Genomic DNA, 16,878 nt, shown 5'->3' on the forward strand with positions numbered 1-16,878 from the left:
CTCCCGAACCTCGACTGGAAGCTAAAACCCTGTTTTTGTAGTAGCATAAAGGGAACTACAACCTTGTGTTGTAAACAACAATAAAATAACCTCGAGTCTTTGTACATCAGCCTTTGTGAACCTGTCACTTTGTAATTATAAATTTTTCAGGCTGACAACAAATAACTGCTTTTTTGAAGATCTGAGTGCAGATTTAAAGCAGGTTTTCATGCTAACTTTAAAGCCAAAAGCAGGCTTAAGTTTGTCACTTCATAATGCAATGAAATTCTCTCCTTCATAAACTTTAATTAACAGTAAACAGTTTTTACAGCTTCACAAATAGTTACTGTAACTAAATGACTTAAAGTCTTGTCGTATCTCTGCATGCAGATTCCTCACAAACTTCAGGAATAATCACTTTTCTTAACATGGTCCAAGCACCATGTGCTTCCAAACAGCTGCAGACACCCCCTTCCTCCCCTCACCTCCCCCACCCCCGGTTAGTAAAGTCCTGATTGGTTCACTGAAACTGGGCGTCTCTCACTGCTGTTTCTGAGTGAGTGAGCCAGTAGATCCACCAGTTATCTATTTCTGTAGATGAAGTATTTTGTTTCCTGTGCAGCAATTGTCTTTGTTTTTTGGAGGGGAGGCCAGAGGTCACAAAGACGCTTAAACAGGAATAGTTTCTGCAAACTTTCTCTAACCCTTTCACATGAAAATAGGTCCTTGCAGAATGTTGATGGGAAGAAAACACAAGCGCTAGGCAGGCGTTTCGGGGTGCATACCTAGACACACCAGGAGGTGTCGGTACAACCAGAAGTGCTGGTACTCAGTACCTGTGAGAACTGCAAACAGACAGAAAAACTAATATTTTGCAACATTTGTTAAAAAAGCCCAACACCAGAAAACGGGTGAATGTGTTTTATTTCTCTGCAGCATTTTTTGCACATTTTCTTTTGTTTTGTCTTTTTGTAACCATCTTCTCTGGCTGCAAAGGTTTGTTCTCTGAACACAAATGCTCTAAAAATAATTTTTAAAAAGTCTTAGATTTAGATGTTCCTTTTCTTGAGTAAATTTCATCCTGGTAGTGGCACTAGAGGAAAGGCAAGGAGGTCACCAAATGTATCAGGGGTTATCCTCTAGGGACAATGAACAACTATTTCATGTAAATCTGGTTAATATTTGTAGAGCTACAGCACTTTAGACCAAAGCTGTCCAACAGAAACATCATGCTGCTCATGGAACAAAAAAAGGACCTGGTAATGATTCAGTTTGACAAATCAGCAGAGTATAAGCTCCATCTGTGACCCTGAATCCTAATTATACCCTCAGAAACAAGTATAGAGTAGCCGCCTCATGGGTTTTTCTGCTTTCTTAACCTCAAGTGCTGCCAGAGCCACCTGCTTTCAGCGGATATCAGCTTCACAGATACCAACAGGCAGTAAAATTAGAGCAGCCAAAGCTTTGTCCAACATTACGAGCCAGTGTCATCTTTCAGTGGATGGTTTCCGTGCTGAAAAGAAAACGTCGTCCAAAAGCTTAGAGGCAGTTCTGATTTCTCACCAGTTCGTCTAATGAGGAGCAATCCAATATAATCTTCATGGTGAAAACACAGGACGGGAGGACGATAGGCTAGTCTAATCTGACAAATCTTTGTAGTTCTTCAGATGGGAGTCTATGTTACCCAGTTTAATGTTCCCCTAATCATCCCTGGGAACATAGGAATGACCCCCATTCAGATGTGGTGGGAACACAAACAGGAATGTTCAGAGGGGATTTTCAGTTCCTAGTTTATTTCCTCTGGTTTAATAGTTCCTGCAGTGTTTGGAGGCTGGCCAAGGTCTTATTTCCCCCGCCATAGTTTCATAATGAACCAACAATATTTGGTATATTACCGTGACATTACTAAAAATACGTGTTTTTCTTCTTTGTTGGTGTCTGCAGCCTTCTATCAGTAAAAATGGAGCGTACCTTCATTGCTGTGAAGCCTGATGGCGTCCAGAGAGGACTGTGCGGCGAGATCATCAAGCGCTTCGAGCATAGAGGCTTCAGGCTGGTGGCTGCCAAATTCACGCAGGTAACCATGACGACGGCTGGCCAGCCAATGTTTTCAAACCAGGAAGTTAAAAATGAAATAAAATGTAAAAGAAACCAGAGGACTGAATAAATGGTGACAGTTCATAAAGTCTAACTCACAAAGAAACATTAAGAGAAAGAATATGATCGTAATACAGCTCCTAAAGGGTCCAAGATTTATAAATATACAGATATTTTTATTAGATTTAATTTGAGTACTGTGTGTATTAAGCACAGGTTATATTATTGTATGATACAAGGTCACATGTAATAGAATTCATATGAGCTTTTATATTATCAGCATTAGAATGAATTTATGTAAAAACTTTTATATACTTTTATAACTATGAAAGGGAAGATTTTATCTTTTGCCACCTATTGTTCTTACACTCAAGGTCCTTACAAAGATAGAAGCACAGTACACACACACACACACACACACACACACACAGAGCAGCTGTTGAGTTGTTGAGTGTCGCACTGAAGGACTCAGATCACAGTCCCATACTCAGTGTAGTTATTCCCAGCTGTTCTATGTGTGTTTGCTGGTGATGTGACCTCCACTGTCTGTGTGGATTAATACTCTACAGGCGTATAACAGCAGTGAGGATGAACTCAAACTTTGGTTATCAGACTTCAAACAACAGTTTTACACTAAAGAATAAAAAATAGAATAAAAATGGTGGACAGGTGCTCAGATCTTTAGGTGAACCAAGGTGAGATATAGAGTTGTGTGTCATCGGCATAGAGGAGGATAAAAGATATCATATTTGTAAAAAATAAATCTAATAAATGTACAGACAGGAAATTATGTAAATGAATGCTAAGCTAGGCTAACCACGCCCTGACTTGCTCTGTACTACACGTGAGATCGATATCCATCAGTTTGAAAGAGTTCAGGATAGAATTTGTGATCAGGTATAAATATTCTGTACACACTAAAAATCACTGGGTTAAAAAGTGACCATGTGTGGATTTGTTCATGTGTTCAATCATATATTAAACATGATTAAATCTGTGTTATTATTCATTTGAAGTGTTTATACACCAGTTACGAACATATCACAGTAGAAGTTATAAAACATTAATGAACCTTGTTTGCACATTAAAGTGTATTATAAACCGTTTATTAAGTGGTTATAAACGCTAAAAGTAAAGTCTATTATTTTTAATGCTGTCAGATAACTGGACAGAAGGAAACTTTCTTTTGCTGTGTCTTTGGATTAATATTTTGTATTTGGTGTGCGTTTAGGCATCTGAGGACCACATGAAGAACCACTACCTGGACCTGAAGGACATGCCTTTCTATGGTGGACTCTGCAAATACATGTCTTCTGGACCCATTCTCGCCATGGTACACACACACACACACACACACAGATACACATTAAGAATAAACACACAAAGACATCCTACACATCTCCGGCACTCGAATCACTCAGATATCTTTCTCTTTTTATCTCTTTCCACGTCATCAACAATCCATCACACCTCTCTCTCTCTCTCTTTCTTTATGTGCTCGCTCGCCTAGCAGTTGTCTCTCTCTTCACACCCTCTTTGTTTTCAAGGTCTCTCTCCTTTTATGGAGCTGACGGTCGATCGCTGTCAGGATGTGTGAAAGGTGACCTCGAACAGCTCCAACGTATTATAGATTCCTCCTAAAGCATCCTTCTGAATGTGCGTCCATCCATCGACAGTGATGAAAGTATTCAGATGCTTTACTGAAGTAAAAATACTGAAACCGCACTGTAAAAAATACTCCCTACAGAGATAGACCTTTAGTTTACCAGAAACAGCCGTAATATCACTGTCACTCTCCACCACACTAGACAGAAACACTAATTTTACCTCATAGATCATTGTGGCATCGTAACGCCTCCCCGAGCACACAGGTCACAGGTGTGTTGGTGTGTTTGCAGGTGTGGGAGGGTCAGAGCATTGTGAAGCTGGCCAGGATGATGCTGGGTGAGACCAACCCCGCTGACTCCAAGCCTGGCAGCATCCGTGGAGACCTGTGCATCAACATCGGCAGGTGAGTGAACACTAACACACACACACACACACACACACACTCACACACACACACACATAAACACATTGAGCATTTGTAGAAGTATCATGTAATTATTGGCAGTAGTCATTAATCAGTTAAATATTATGTATCCTACATATAAACTGACAATAGCATAACTAAATATTGACTGATTGACTCTGTGGAAGCACAGTTCCACTACAAAAATATAAGATATATATTATGAGATAATGAGTCATAATTATGAGTTAGAAATGTTTGTTCTGGAGTTACGTAATAAAATTACCACTTATAAGTCAAAATTATAACAGAAATCTAACAATTAAAGTGAAAAAGAACAAGAGAAGAAAAGAAATCATACATTTTTAAGTCAAAATTATAATATTAAAGCACATATACAAAATTCTAAATCAAAATCTGATAGTATCTCAAAATAATGCTTATAAGTCAAACGTTTCATTCATAAATGATTTCTTGGCACTTTTGGCCTGCCATAATCCGATGGAACATCATGTAAAGTTATTTTAATGAAACACACATTATGGTCTTTTTAAATTTTTTTTGTTTGTTTTTTTAACATATTAATGTACAGTTTTGATTACATTATCATAATCACTGACTCACACTCTCATATCAGAGCCGTCCGTTGTTCCACTGACCTTCCTTCTCTGTTCCCTCAGGAACATCATCCACGGCAGCGACACCCTGGAGAACGCCAAGAGGGAGGTCGACCTGTGGTTCAAGGCCGAGGAGTTCGTTGCCTACACCCCCTGCGGCCAGCCCTGGCTGTACGAGTAAACTGGCCAATCACAGACCAGTAAACTGCACCCAACTGGACCCCACTGACCCCGCCCCGTCACATCTGTTGCCCCCCCTACAGTCGATCGTCTGACTTGGTCTTCACTGATCAATTCCGAACATGTAGCACTTATCAATAAAGTCTCATGTTAACAACAACTGTCGCAGTCTCTGAGTGTTTCTGAATGTTAATGACATTCCCATCAGCCTCAGCTGAATAAATGTTAGCATGCTAACCATACACTACATAAGTGAACATGGCCGGCGCCATCTTGGCAGTCCTGACTCCGCCTGTGATGGCACCCACCTGTCACTCAAAGTGGCCACACCCTTATTACCTATAGAGACCAGCCTTTAGTGGTCGTTAGAGGAACTGCAGGTTTTGTTTGCGTCAGTGTTGCAGTCAGAGTTCGCTCTCAATGCCCCGTTCACATTCACAGTAAGTCATTACTGGTGTTTAACTACAGATACTCAGTTTGTGATACGGTAAATATATAAATACTGAAATACTTTCCTCAGTGGCCATTGGTTGTACTTGTCCTGTTAGTTAAATACCCGTTTTAAAATTAATGAAAGAATTCCCGTCGGTCTCAAATGTACACATTGCTAATGCTAGCATGTTCATTTCAATTCAATTCAATTTTATTGGTATACCGCCAATTTCATAACAGAAATTATCTCAGGACACTTTTCAAATAGAATCAAGTCTAGACGAACCTCCTATTCATTACAAGAGACCAACAGTTTACCACCATGAGCAATACCTTGAGACGGGGGCAAGAAAACTGCTTTAACAGGCAGAAACCTCGGCTCTAGGTGGGTGGTCATCTGCCTTGACCAGTGCATTTCTTGGGGACTATATTCAGCGGTAAATTAATCCACAGTAAACAGTTTATGTTGATATAACAACATAAACTGTTGACTGAGATGTAGTTTTACTGCAGGCGGGTGTGTGCTTGTTATTCTGTACGAGAGGCTGCTTTTAGCGCGCAGAGGTAAAATAATCCACACGTTTCAGGCTGAATATCAGTAGTGAGAGCTTCAGCCGTTGGGCTCCACATTACACCGATGCTGACGGGGAAAAAAAGGACTCCAGAACAGAAAGATCAGCTGAATCCTACCCCCTTCAGCAGCTGACAGAAACATCCCAAACATCAGGAGACGCTGCTGACCTCAGATCTGCTGGGTCCAGGATGGAAACACATCAGGCTCAGATCCAGATCCTGAGTGTGAGGAGCGGACAGAACCAGACAATGCTGGTCAGGGATTCAGACCCAGCAGGCAGCAGCCCCGCGTCCCTGCACTAATGCCACCATTGGTTTTAGGAGTCCTCTTTGTCCCACTTTATAGTCCTAACATTTGGTTCCTGCGGTCTGCTTTGGGTTTCTAGCAGCTGGTTTCACTCTTTATTTTTAAATATTGTTTAATTGATGTGAAATTAGTTGCCAGGAACATCCCTTGCTCAGTATTTTCCAGCCTTTTTTATCAGTGAGTAAACTGACTATATTTTCTGCATGTTTCATATTCTATTGATCAGTATCAATAACAGTAGAGAACAGCTGATAAACTGAACAATGAACCCAGAATGTAATAACTGCAGGAAGTTCGTGAAAAACCAGATTTGATTATTTCCTGTGTATACTGACCAGAGTTATGTTTTTTGGATGTTTTGTAACATTTTATACAATTATCCGTCTGTATTGTGTTTTTGTAACTTGTAACAATATAAATACTAAAACACCTAAACTTAACGAAAAAACGTGTAGATTTAGTCTTCTTACACCCATTAAAATCAAGGCTTTGTGACCCCTGTGAAGCCTTGGTGGCCGATACGATCGTGCATCGTTATTATAACTCAACATTATGAAAAAGGATCAGGTGTTCAGATAGGAAACTACTGCTGAGTCAACCACAAGGTACTGAAATAAAAGACACAAATAATGCACAACGTGATAACTTCATTCTCCTCATAACTTTTTTTATTGCATAAAAAATGTAAAGTGAGTCATCTAAACGTAATAATTTCTTCACAATCATGCTGCCAAAAATTGCACAATGTATTAAAAAAAAGCTTCATGAAAGTTAACATCAGTACATAACTACATTTCTTTTGTCATACACTTAGTATATAGATTTAAATCTATATAGAGATTTTTTAAAAACATTTGTTTTGATAAGAGCTCAGTAAACATCATGTTCACAGCACAAACATGTGGACCAAATGGACATTAACAGACACAAATACAGTTCAGATCGCAACCTTTTTTTTTTTTTTTTTTAATCCAATGGCACATGTATTCAAAAGAGAAATAAATAAAACCTCACCAGTCTGGGTTCGGCTCTGCAAGCTTTTCTGTTTTTTATCAGCTCTGTCTTGCAGGTTTTGAAGGCTGCCTGTGAAGTGTACATTTACAGATCGGATAACGGCTAAAACACAACACAAAAGCTTCTTTATTGGCCATTTTTAAAACAAGGGCTGTACCAATGGGAGATCACATGATGTTAATAAACGCAGCCCAAGTTGCCGTAAGAACCTGAGGGCGGACGTGGTTGCTAATAGTTCAGGAATTACCACGTTATGTAAGTTATAAAGTTTTCTGTGATCCAGGGTTGGGCAACTAGACAAAGTTTCTCATTCTGAGATACTAAGTCAATTTCTTGAGGAAGCTTCTCATTATGACTTAATTATTATTTTTTGTCACATCAGCGGCAATGGGCTTCCATACTTCAAACCCCACAGAAACCCTATAAAGCCCAAGAAGTCGTCGTTCCAATTGCTGATATACACACATACATCCCAAATGGACGAGGAAGATCATCAACTCGCAAACATGAATCCTTAAGCTGAGCAGTTTTACCTTTAACACACACATCGAACATTTTCTCCGTATACAAAATCTATCGCAAACTGCTGCATCCAAAATACAACTTCTTCCGCTCCTGTCAAAATCGTTCCATAAAAACTTTATCAAACGTGAATATATCATCGATAGATAGCACCGTAATACAAAGAAGACAGTTTGACAGTATTGGAGAGTCACGTACAAAAAGACAACACTTAACAGACGACACACTAACACAGTAGTGCGAGTAACAGGTGTGAAGTTTAAAACAGCTACAAGATCAGTGTGCAAGATACACACACATACACACATATACACACACACACACACACACAGCCCTATAACAATTGATTTGTGCGTTATCATCGAGCCTTTCCCTCCTGGAAAACAGGCACCTTGTGTGGGATAAGTATGGAAGCCAACAAAAAACAATTAAACCCAATTCAGAACTTTGACAAACGCACCGCCATCACCTTTGTGCTCATCTTTTTTCTTTTCTTGACAGAAAAGAGCTCCCATAGTTAGATTAGATTTGACGAGATTAAAACAGACTACTTTAGATTATAATGTAATCAGCAGTGTTAATTTCTGCACCCAATTTGGATTTTGTTGTTTTAGTTTAGTTTTTTGTTGATCTCAACTAAGTAAGTTAAGTTTCTCATTATAGATGGATAATGACTTACAGAATCTTTTTCCCCTATCACATTGGCAGAAATGGGCTTCCATATTTTGCACACCAAGTCCATTGTTCTTTGTCTCAAATTGTCAAATGTTAAAAAATAAATACGACCTCACATTGAACCAATTATATTTACACACCCACTCCTGAAAACTTTATTGATGGATGAAACTTTTTCAAAGCAGGTCAAACTCTCCTCGTTTGACAACTTGAACCCGATATTCCTGTTTTCTTTTTCTACTAGTGAGACAAAAATTATCCTCACGGCTCCGTCTTGTATTGTGGATTTCAAAATCTAATTTAACAAATCATCGGATTCAGTGTGGAAGGTTTCTATGTGTAACATATTTAATTGAATTAAGGTTTAAAAAAAAAATACCTTAGAAAAATGTGGACTTGATGTGCAAAGGCTAAAAAAACCTGACTTTTTTAAAACGTTACCTTTTTATAATTTCATGTTTTATCCCAGCAGTTCTGTTGCTGTTTGTTGAATAATTTCCGGTCGGACTATGATTTTGTCCATAAATCTTTTAGTTTTGTTAACTAATGTTAATTTAATTGTTAACGTTCATTTGTTTTTGTTCAATAACATTTTTAAGCTTTACAGTTACTTTTTATTTAGGTTTTCTAATTTTCTGTCAGTTTTTCATTGACAAAATTAACACGACTAATTAGAATAGATTGTCGTTTACTCTGTAGTTGTGCGGTCTAATGTAGCTGGACTGTCAACCAGCCACATTTACTGAATATTATAAATAGTTGGGGACCTCCTTCTGATCACATCAGGGATAATAATGGAGAGATTTGGGTCGTGGTCATTATAACTGCATCCAGAGACACAAAAAAGGGCTGGAGCTTGAATCAAATGCACACATAAAAAAAAATCACTCATGACATTTATAAAGGACATTACTGCCGTCTTATTGTGGCTACAAACTCCTGACGTGTTCAGATTTACACAGACAAAACTAACACTCAACATCACAAATAGAAAAGGTTTAAATCAAGTGGCGCCGACATTGTTGAGCCGTTACTGTCGACACCAGCAAACGTAATCCGACACTTTCCCTCAAGTCTTTGTTCAGTCGCGTTCACAGAAACACACGTTCTAAGGCATCTTTTTCTTTTTTCAGTTTGGCCGTCCCGACATACAGAGGCGGTGGTTTCATCTCTTTTCTGAAATGCTTCATAATGTGCTAACTTTAGCACGTTAGCATGCTAACATAACAACATGCTAATCCTTAATCTGAACTCAACTGGGAATGGGAATGTTTTGTTGCTGCTTATTATTACATTTCCAGGCAGACTATAGATAATTTAGTCCATATATATTTTACTTTTGTACACTAATGTTAACTTAATTGTTAATTTGTCCATTTTTATATATTTTGTATATATTTTATTGTTTCCAAAGTTACTTTTTACTTAGCATTTCTAAAATCCTCTCCTTAGTCTCCATAATGTGCTAACTTTAGCACAGTAGCATGCTGATATGTTAGGAGGACTGTAATGAGTCTGCTACCGTTAGCATGCTACCGTTTAATCTGAACTCAGCTGAGAATAAGGATGGGAATCGAGAACCGGTTCCAAATCGCCTGATCCATTGGAATCGTACACCTCCGAACTAATCAATTCCTTCAGCAAACAAAGCGTTTTCTTACTCTGTTTCTACACTTTGTTCCGATTTGAAGACAATAAAACTGTTGCGGGCGTTGATACTGAAAACTTGTGTATGCAGGAATCAATAAGGGAATCGATAAAGAATCAACAATGACACTAGGATCAATACAATCTTATCAATTCCCATCCCAAAGTTTGAAGTAATTATGGTCATAAATACGAAATAACTTTGGTGAATGCAATGCCCTCCTGTATATGATAAATGACTTAAATCTACCATATTTAATATGGCGTGGGATCAATAAAGTCTATTTTTTAGAACAGTTTAATAATCTGATGATAATTATTACTAGAATCTTTTACAATCAAATATACTCCAGCGTTTTTTAAATAATCTCTATTATACCATATTATAGCATTTTGTTTTTCCAACCTTTAATAGATTTTTTTAATCATTAATAAACTTTTTGTGAGGTATCAATAGTTTTCACGTCAAGACATAATTACTGTTAGTTGCTAAACTACAATTAACTTTTATTTATCGAGGGAAGTTTCTTCATCAACACCCTGCTTCACATTTATAAGTTCCACACATGGGACCATAGAGCTGCCCAGTATAAACACACTGGTGACTACTGGAAACATCCCAGTACAACTTTCAGTGAGATATTTTTAAAATAAAACAGGGAGTAAAAATCAGAAGAAGCCAGAATCTGTAGACTCTCACACTGCAGCCGCCACAATAATAATAATAAAAACAATAATAATTTACAAAGAAATTGAGTATCTGTCTTCATTTATTAATTATTACTGATCTGTGACACTATATTGGTCATCAGTTCTTTCTGAATATCAAATAATGTTAAATATTAGAGCTGGTTGTTCAATACCAGAGTTTCAGTACCGAGGGGACGTTTTTTGTTTTCATTAAAAAAAAGAAGCCAATGTTGTCAAATGTTAAAGGTTGTACAATAGAGACATGATTTAGGAGCCAAATGCTACAGATATATCACTTTAATAACCTGTGAACTTATTAGCAACTGAGCTAACAAGCTTGCTAACTCACAGTTAGCTTTAAAGCTAGCTTGGAGAGCTTTTCTTCCCTTCTTCATTTTCAATTTGTCTGACAGCCTGTTGTCTGAAAACAAGCAGCCCTTTCTCCAAAGTATTTTCCAGAAATACAAACACTCCCTGGAGGTTTTTGCCCAGAAGATCTTTGTGAATTTGGATGTGTTCCATCATCATGGTAACAATAATAAACACGTGGTTAAACGGTGGCAGTTTAGGCATCAAAAGTACTTTTTTACATTTTTCAGACAATTGTTTTTTTTTTGGAAAAATGGAATGACTCCAACTAAAGTAACTCACAGACTAGCCATGAGAGGAGTCACTGCATCACTAAGAACCAATCTTAGGTAAAATAACTGTTTTATTACTCTTACATTTTGTACTAATTAGACTTTTTTGGCTTTTGGCGGTCCTGAAACTCAAATATTGAATCAAACCAGTACTGAACATTTTAAACAACCTACATTAATCATTAGTCATTGCGATTGTTTGGACATTGATTAACTGCAGTTGCTCTGACAGAACCCTGTAGCTAACAGATGTTTACAACAAAAAGTGTGTTTCTTTGCCGACGAGGAGGACGTATTTTCATCCAAACTTCACTCACATTTGGCTGGTTTTAAACTTTCCAACAAACTGATGCTCAATACATCGGAACAATATACTGCAGCTAATAGATTATCTCATTGTTTGAAAGCATTTCTAACTGACTCTGTAACAACGCAAACTGCCAGCAGTGGTTCAAAAAACAAAACCAATTAACTGCCGTGGCTCTAACGGGGTTCTTGTTTCCAGAATCCAAACCGCAGCACTCACACACACATTAACACTCATACAACATTTTTAAATGACTGCTAATCTCAACATGACATTACACAGCATCCAGTATTATTATTATTACGTCAAGAGTTTTGACCCTTGAACACACCACGTGAACACGTACAAACAACAAAGATCTTGGCGTTAAAAAAATCTTCATAAAAAAGTTTCTCATGTTTTTTTTTTTTCCTGTCGATTCCTTTTTTTCCTCCGAGGAACCAAAGATGATTAACGCTGCTGTTTGGCGTATCTGTTCTCCTTCCTCTTCTTCTTTTATTCTGGTCTTTTTTGCCCTTGTTGCTCAGTCAGAAGAGTCTAACAGAGTGTGTAGTTAAACATTTTCCCACACTGTCAAACTGGTATTTTGTTCTTGGTTAAGTCAAAAAAGGGAGATGAGGGAGTTTTGGACATGAAAAGTAAGGACCCGGTCAGACCAGCATGACCTCAATTTCTTTAAAAAGAAATGACAGGGATTGGCTCATAAATAATAAATCTCTTGAATAAACAGTGTTTAGTTTTAATCCTGTTAGCAACGAGCTAGCTATCGTCTTTATTGGCAGTTGACAAACTAGCTAACTTGGTAGCCTACCGTGGCTGGCTAATGGTAGCATGTTCAAACAGACTTTTAGAACAAAAAGCAACGATAACGTTAAATTCTGAGAATAATAATGAGAAGACAAAACACCTTCAGTAAAACAATTGACTGTAATTAACAGATCATGTCATCATTTGAGTGAAACTTCAACAACAATTGACCGTTCCAATGTCCACTAGGCTCGAATCAAAATATTTGACAAACCAACTTCAGCTTCAAGCTTTTGGTTGCTGCTAAAGCATCTAGATTGTAGAGCTAGCCAGCTTCCTAACTGGCAGTTGGCAGCTAGATAGCTTGATGGGCTACTGTAGCTAGCTACAGTATCGCCAATGAGCTTCGCATTTACTCATACATGCAGCGTCATAGCTAGAATCACATTTTATTTACTTGAAAAGTAATTTCAATAAAAAAAATGTGGGGAAAATTGGCTAAATACTTAATTTTTGTATTCAATATAATGAGTCTCTGGTCTGACCGGGCACCAAGAGATAGACTGAGGAGTAAACACTGTGGATGTTGAGGTGGAGGAAGGTCAGCAGTCGTGTTCACAGAGGATAAAAAAAGGGTTTTGGACTGAAGCGTAATGCATCATTTAGTGTGTCCAAAAGATAAAAATAAAAACCTGATCTTATCACAGTAGATGATTTCATGAGTATTGCAAGAGATGGATGAAGGAAGAGAACAATGGATGACGCCTACTGGTCCTTGCTGGTGAAGAATTCTCCAGATGATCCGTTGGTTTCTGTTTCAGTCCGTTCAGAAGATAATTCAGTTCCTTCCAGGTTCTCTTCTTTAATCTGTGAAGCTACAGAAACAAAGAGGACTTTGGAATACTGTACTTTTTACTTCACTACACTTATCTGACAGCTTTAGTGCTTTTACAAGATTTAGCTTATAAAATAAGATGTTTTGTTGTGGAAAATAATCTACCCAACAGTTTACACAAGTACAGCTGAAACCATTAGTCCATTAATCAATTAGTCGATGGACAGAGAATTTATAACTATTTGTAAGTCGTTAAAGCTTCTAAACGTAGCTTTCATTAAACTGCAGTTAACAGCGCCACCAGTGGCAGTGAACTGGCAGTGACCAAACACTGAACGCATGTAAATCTTGACAATCATATATGAATAACGTTTACCTATCCTTGCAATGTTCTATATTTATTTAGACGATTTAAGATCTATAGCGACCTAACTTAGGCTCACCGTTTACTAAATCAGACATCAAGCCACACCACGAAGCAGACCAACACCCAGACCACTACCCGTACAGCGGCCGACTCCCGAGACCGACACGTACAGGAGACCGACACCAGAACCCACACCGTACAGAGACGACACCGAGACACACACCGTACGAGACCGACACCAAGAAAGCACCCGACAGCGACGACACCAAGACCAACACGTACAGAGACCGAACCAGCCACACCGTACAGAGACCGACACCAAGACCCCACACCGTTACAGAGACGACACCAAGACCCACCCGTACAGAGCCGACCAACCCAGACCCACGTACAGAGACGACACAGACCCACACCGTACAGCGACCGACACCAGACCCACACCGTACAGAGACCGACACCAGACCCACACCGTACAGCCAAGATACAGCCAGCAGGACAACCCCAGTTAGCTTAGCTACAGTTAGCTCGCTAGATGCCCTCTACCTTGTAGAAAGCTATCGTTATCTTTGTACCACTACATAATTCATTGTTGGCTAAAATCAGAATACATAAGTTAGCATCTATTTTTCATGTAAGAATCACTATTTTAAGAGGTTTTGCAAAGTGATCAATCAATGGATTAATGGATCAATAATCAGTAGATGGATCCATAATGAAAATAATCCTTAAATAGTTGAAAATGAGCTCCATTGATATGATAATAGTGTGTGTGTGTACCTGCCCCCCCCTCCGTGTTCGGGCTGCTCTCGGGGTCAGCGGAGGGGGGCTGGGCCGCTGAGGCAGGAGTAGGGGGTGATGGGTAATCGGGCGGAGTCTCGTTCTCGTCTCCCGATAGGCTCCTGGGGACGCCGGTTACCACGACGCCGGAGAGGCTGACGGGTCGCTTAGTGATGGCCAACTTCCTCTCTGAGAGAACAGGGAAAGGTCAGTGAAAACAGGCGGAAATAAACAATTATATGTATTATTTTCAGATTTTATATATATATGTAAAATCGGGAGACGAGAACGAGACTCCGCCCGATATATATATACATATACGCGTTTGTGTTAATTTCTGTTTGTTCATGGGTGTTTCTGATATTAACTGTTTGTTTTGGAAGCTTGAAAGTGCTTTAAAAATAGTATTATTTATCAAAATCTGTGATGAAAACCTCTAATTGAAAAAAACATAATCTCCTTTTGTCTGTAAACATTTAATCTTACAATGTATGAACCAAATTATTAATTATTATATTCATGTGGTTCATTCACCATTCAGACAGAATGATGAGTGATGTGAAGCTGCCGCAGTAAGTAAAGAAGTAAAGAATAATGAAATCAGCCATTTTATTCATTCGATTTATTTCATATATAGAAATTATTTAAAAATACATTTACACCAAAGAAAATGGAATTAATGTGTTGATAAATAATAATTTTAAAGTCAGTGTAAAAGAGATTTGTCCCAATGCTGGTGATTTAATATTGTAAAATATTCCACAATATAAGATGTTATAACTGCGACCACACTTTAATGTAAACTGATGTTTTACGTTCTGTGTCTTTTTATGAATTAATGTAAAAAAATTCTGTTTTTTGAGACTTACTCTTCTTCTGTCCTTTGTACTGCTGGGATTTCTTCCTCTGTTTGGATGCTGCTGACTGCAGTTCTCTGGAGCCTGAAACACATTTCATTATACAAACAGGAAACATATAAAGTTATATAAAGATAACTCGCTCACTCCCAGGTACCGGGTCTTCCCACCCTATCGGGGTGTGTGTTACCTGCGTTGACAGCAGGAGGCTGCAGCTGATACCCGGTCAGCTGACACCAGCCAACCGGGTACAGGTCAGGCGACTCGCAGTCCACCCACTGATCGTACTCGTCCTCCCAGCCGTCAAAGTGTATCCGTAGCAACCTGTGGACGATGCGGGTCACCGTGGCGACGCAGACCAGCCTGGGCTCCATGAGGTCCACGGCCTCTAGCTTCATGCCGGGACGGAAACCGTGGTTAGGGACGTCCTAACGGAGGACAGAGGACGGGTTTGTTGATGAGGATGGATGTTGGTCTATAAAAGATCCTACTGATTTATTTTTATGTTTCATGTTTTGTGTCCATTGATGGATTAGTGTTAAAATCTACAAATAAATTAAATCAACTCAAAAGAGCCCAAAGTGACATCTTCAGATACAGAAGCATTTAAGAAACTGGCACCATAAAATATTTTGCTTGTAAACTGACTTAAAGGTTTTATATATATATATATATATATATATATGAAGGTGTCGCAGTGGAACGCCACAATCTCAGACCTAAACAAACAGGCGCTGAGGCCCACCAGACTCCATTCACAAAACCAGTCATTTTACCTAAGCTAGCAGATAATTGTGAACACACTTCAGAATGACAGAAACAAAACTTTGTTGATCTCTCCAACAATCTAACGCTGGTTTGGTCAAAATAATCCTTATTAAATCAGAACTGTATTGCCAAAAACGATCTCATGGCGGAAAAGATCCTTTTGGACAAATTCCACCTCAAATTGTCCACTAAAGATGTGGTGGATGGGCTTCAGGTTTGTTATATGTCAAGTGCTGACAGCTTATGAAAAGGAGTCCCTACAGAGATAGACCTTTAGTTTAACCACAAAACAGCCGTAATATCACTATCACTCTCCACCAGACCTACCAGAGACAACAACACTCATTTTCCTTCAGATCAATGTAACTCATTAAAGTGGATCAGAAACAGAATCAAACTCATTTAAACTGTCTCTGTTAAGCAATCTTATCGTGTTTGGCTGACATTGGTTGAAGGTGACGGGCAGCACCCACAGGACTTTGTCTCCTTCAGAACCAAGCCATCTGAAGGGAAGGTTTGGTGTAACCTGACCACCACAAACACAGAGAAGTATATAATGATCACTTAAATAGTTAACTCATATTTAATATAAAAGATCTGTGGTTGTTAAAATTGTAGTTTCAATTGAGATTGGAAGAAATGGTTTGAAATCTATCCAAAATAAAAAACGGCGTTTGGTGTATTGTAGGTTTAAAATCACCAGAGAGAACGCAAGGAGAGGTTCATATTCAACAGGCTGGGATCTATGAATTGATATGTGAATTCTTGGCTAAGATTCGACAAGTTTTTCCTTGTGCTAAATCAAAGAAGCAGCAAGCTGTTGTTTCGAATGAAG

At 38.6% G+C, this 16,878-nt stretch overlaps 2 protein-coding genes across 3 annotated transcripts in view; one reads left to right on the forward strand and one right to left on the reverse strand.

Moving 5' to 3' along the window:
- Window positions 1-5,000, forward strand: part of LOC118322706 (nucleoside diphosphate kinase B-like) — a 12,508-nt gene extending 7,508 nt beyond the window's left edge. For both annotated transcript variants that reach the window (XM_035654459.1, XM_035654460.1), the window contains exons 2-5: window positions 1,924-2,056; window positions 3,308-3,409; window positions 3,975-4,087; window positions 4,768-5,000. In XM_035654459.1, the coding sequence (XP_035510352.1) occupies window positions 1,940-2,056; window positions 3,308-3,409; window positions 3,975-4,087; window positions 4,768-4,885 (450 nt within the window). In that variant the 5' untranslated portion in view covers window positions 1,924-1,939 and the 3' untranslated portion in view covers window positions 4,886-5,000. The remainder of the gene's footprint in view (window positions 1-1,923; window positions 2,057-3,307; window positions 3,410-3,974; window positions 4,088-4,767) is intronic.
- A 3,400-nt stretch (window positions 5,001-8,400) lies between these two features.
- Window positions 8,401-16,878, reverse strand: part of LOC118322871 (MBT domain-containing protein 1-like) — a gene marked incomplete in the record, with an annotated part of 15,296 nt that continues 6,818 nt past the window's right edge. Inside the window, 4 exon segments of the mRNA XM_035654703.1 lie at window positions 8,401-13,314; window positions 14,419-14,607; window positions 15,288-15,359; window positions 15,466-15,703. Of these exon segments, the coding sequence (XP_035510596.1) occupies window positions 13,205-13,314; window positions 14,419-14,607; window positions 15,288-15,359; window positions 15,466-15,703 (609 nt within the window).

Source organism: Morone saxatilis, unplaced genomic scaffold, assembly GCF_004916995.1.
Source record: "Morone saxatilis isolate NCDOM2014 unplaced genomic scaffold, NCSU_SB_2.0 Contig14, whole genome shotgun sequence".
NCBI lineage: Eukaryota > Metazoa > Chordata > Actinopteri > Moronidae > Morone > Morone saxatilis.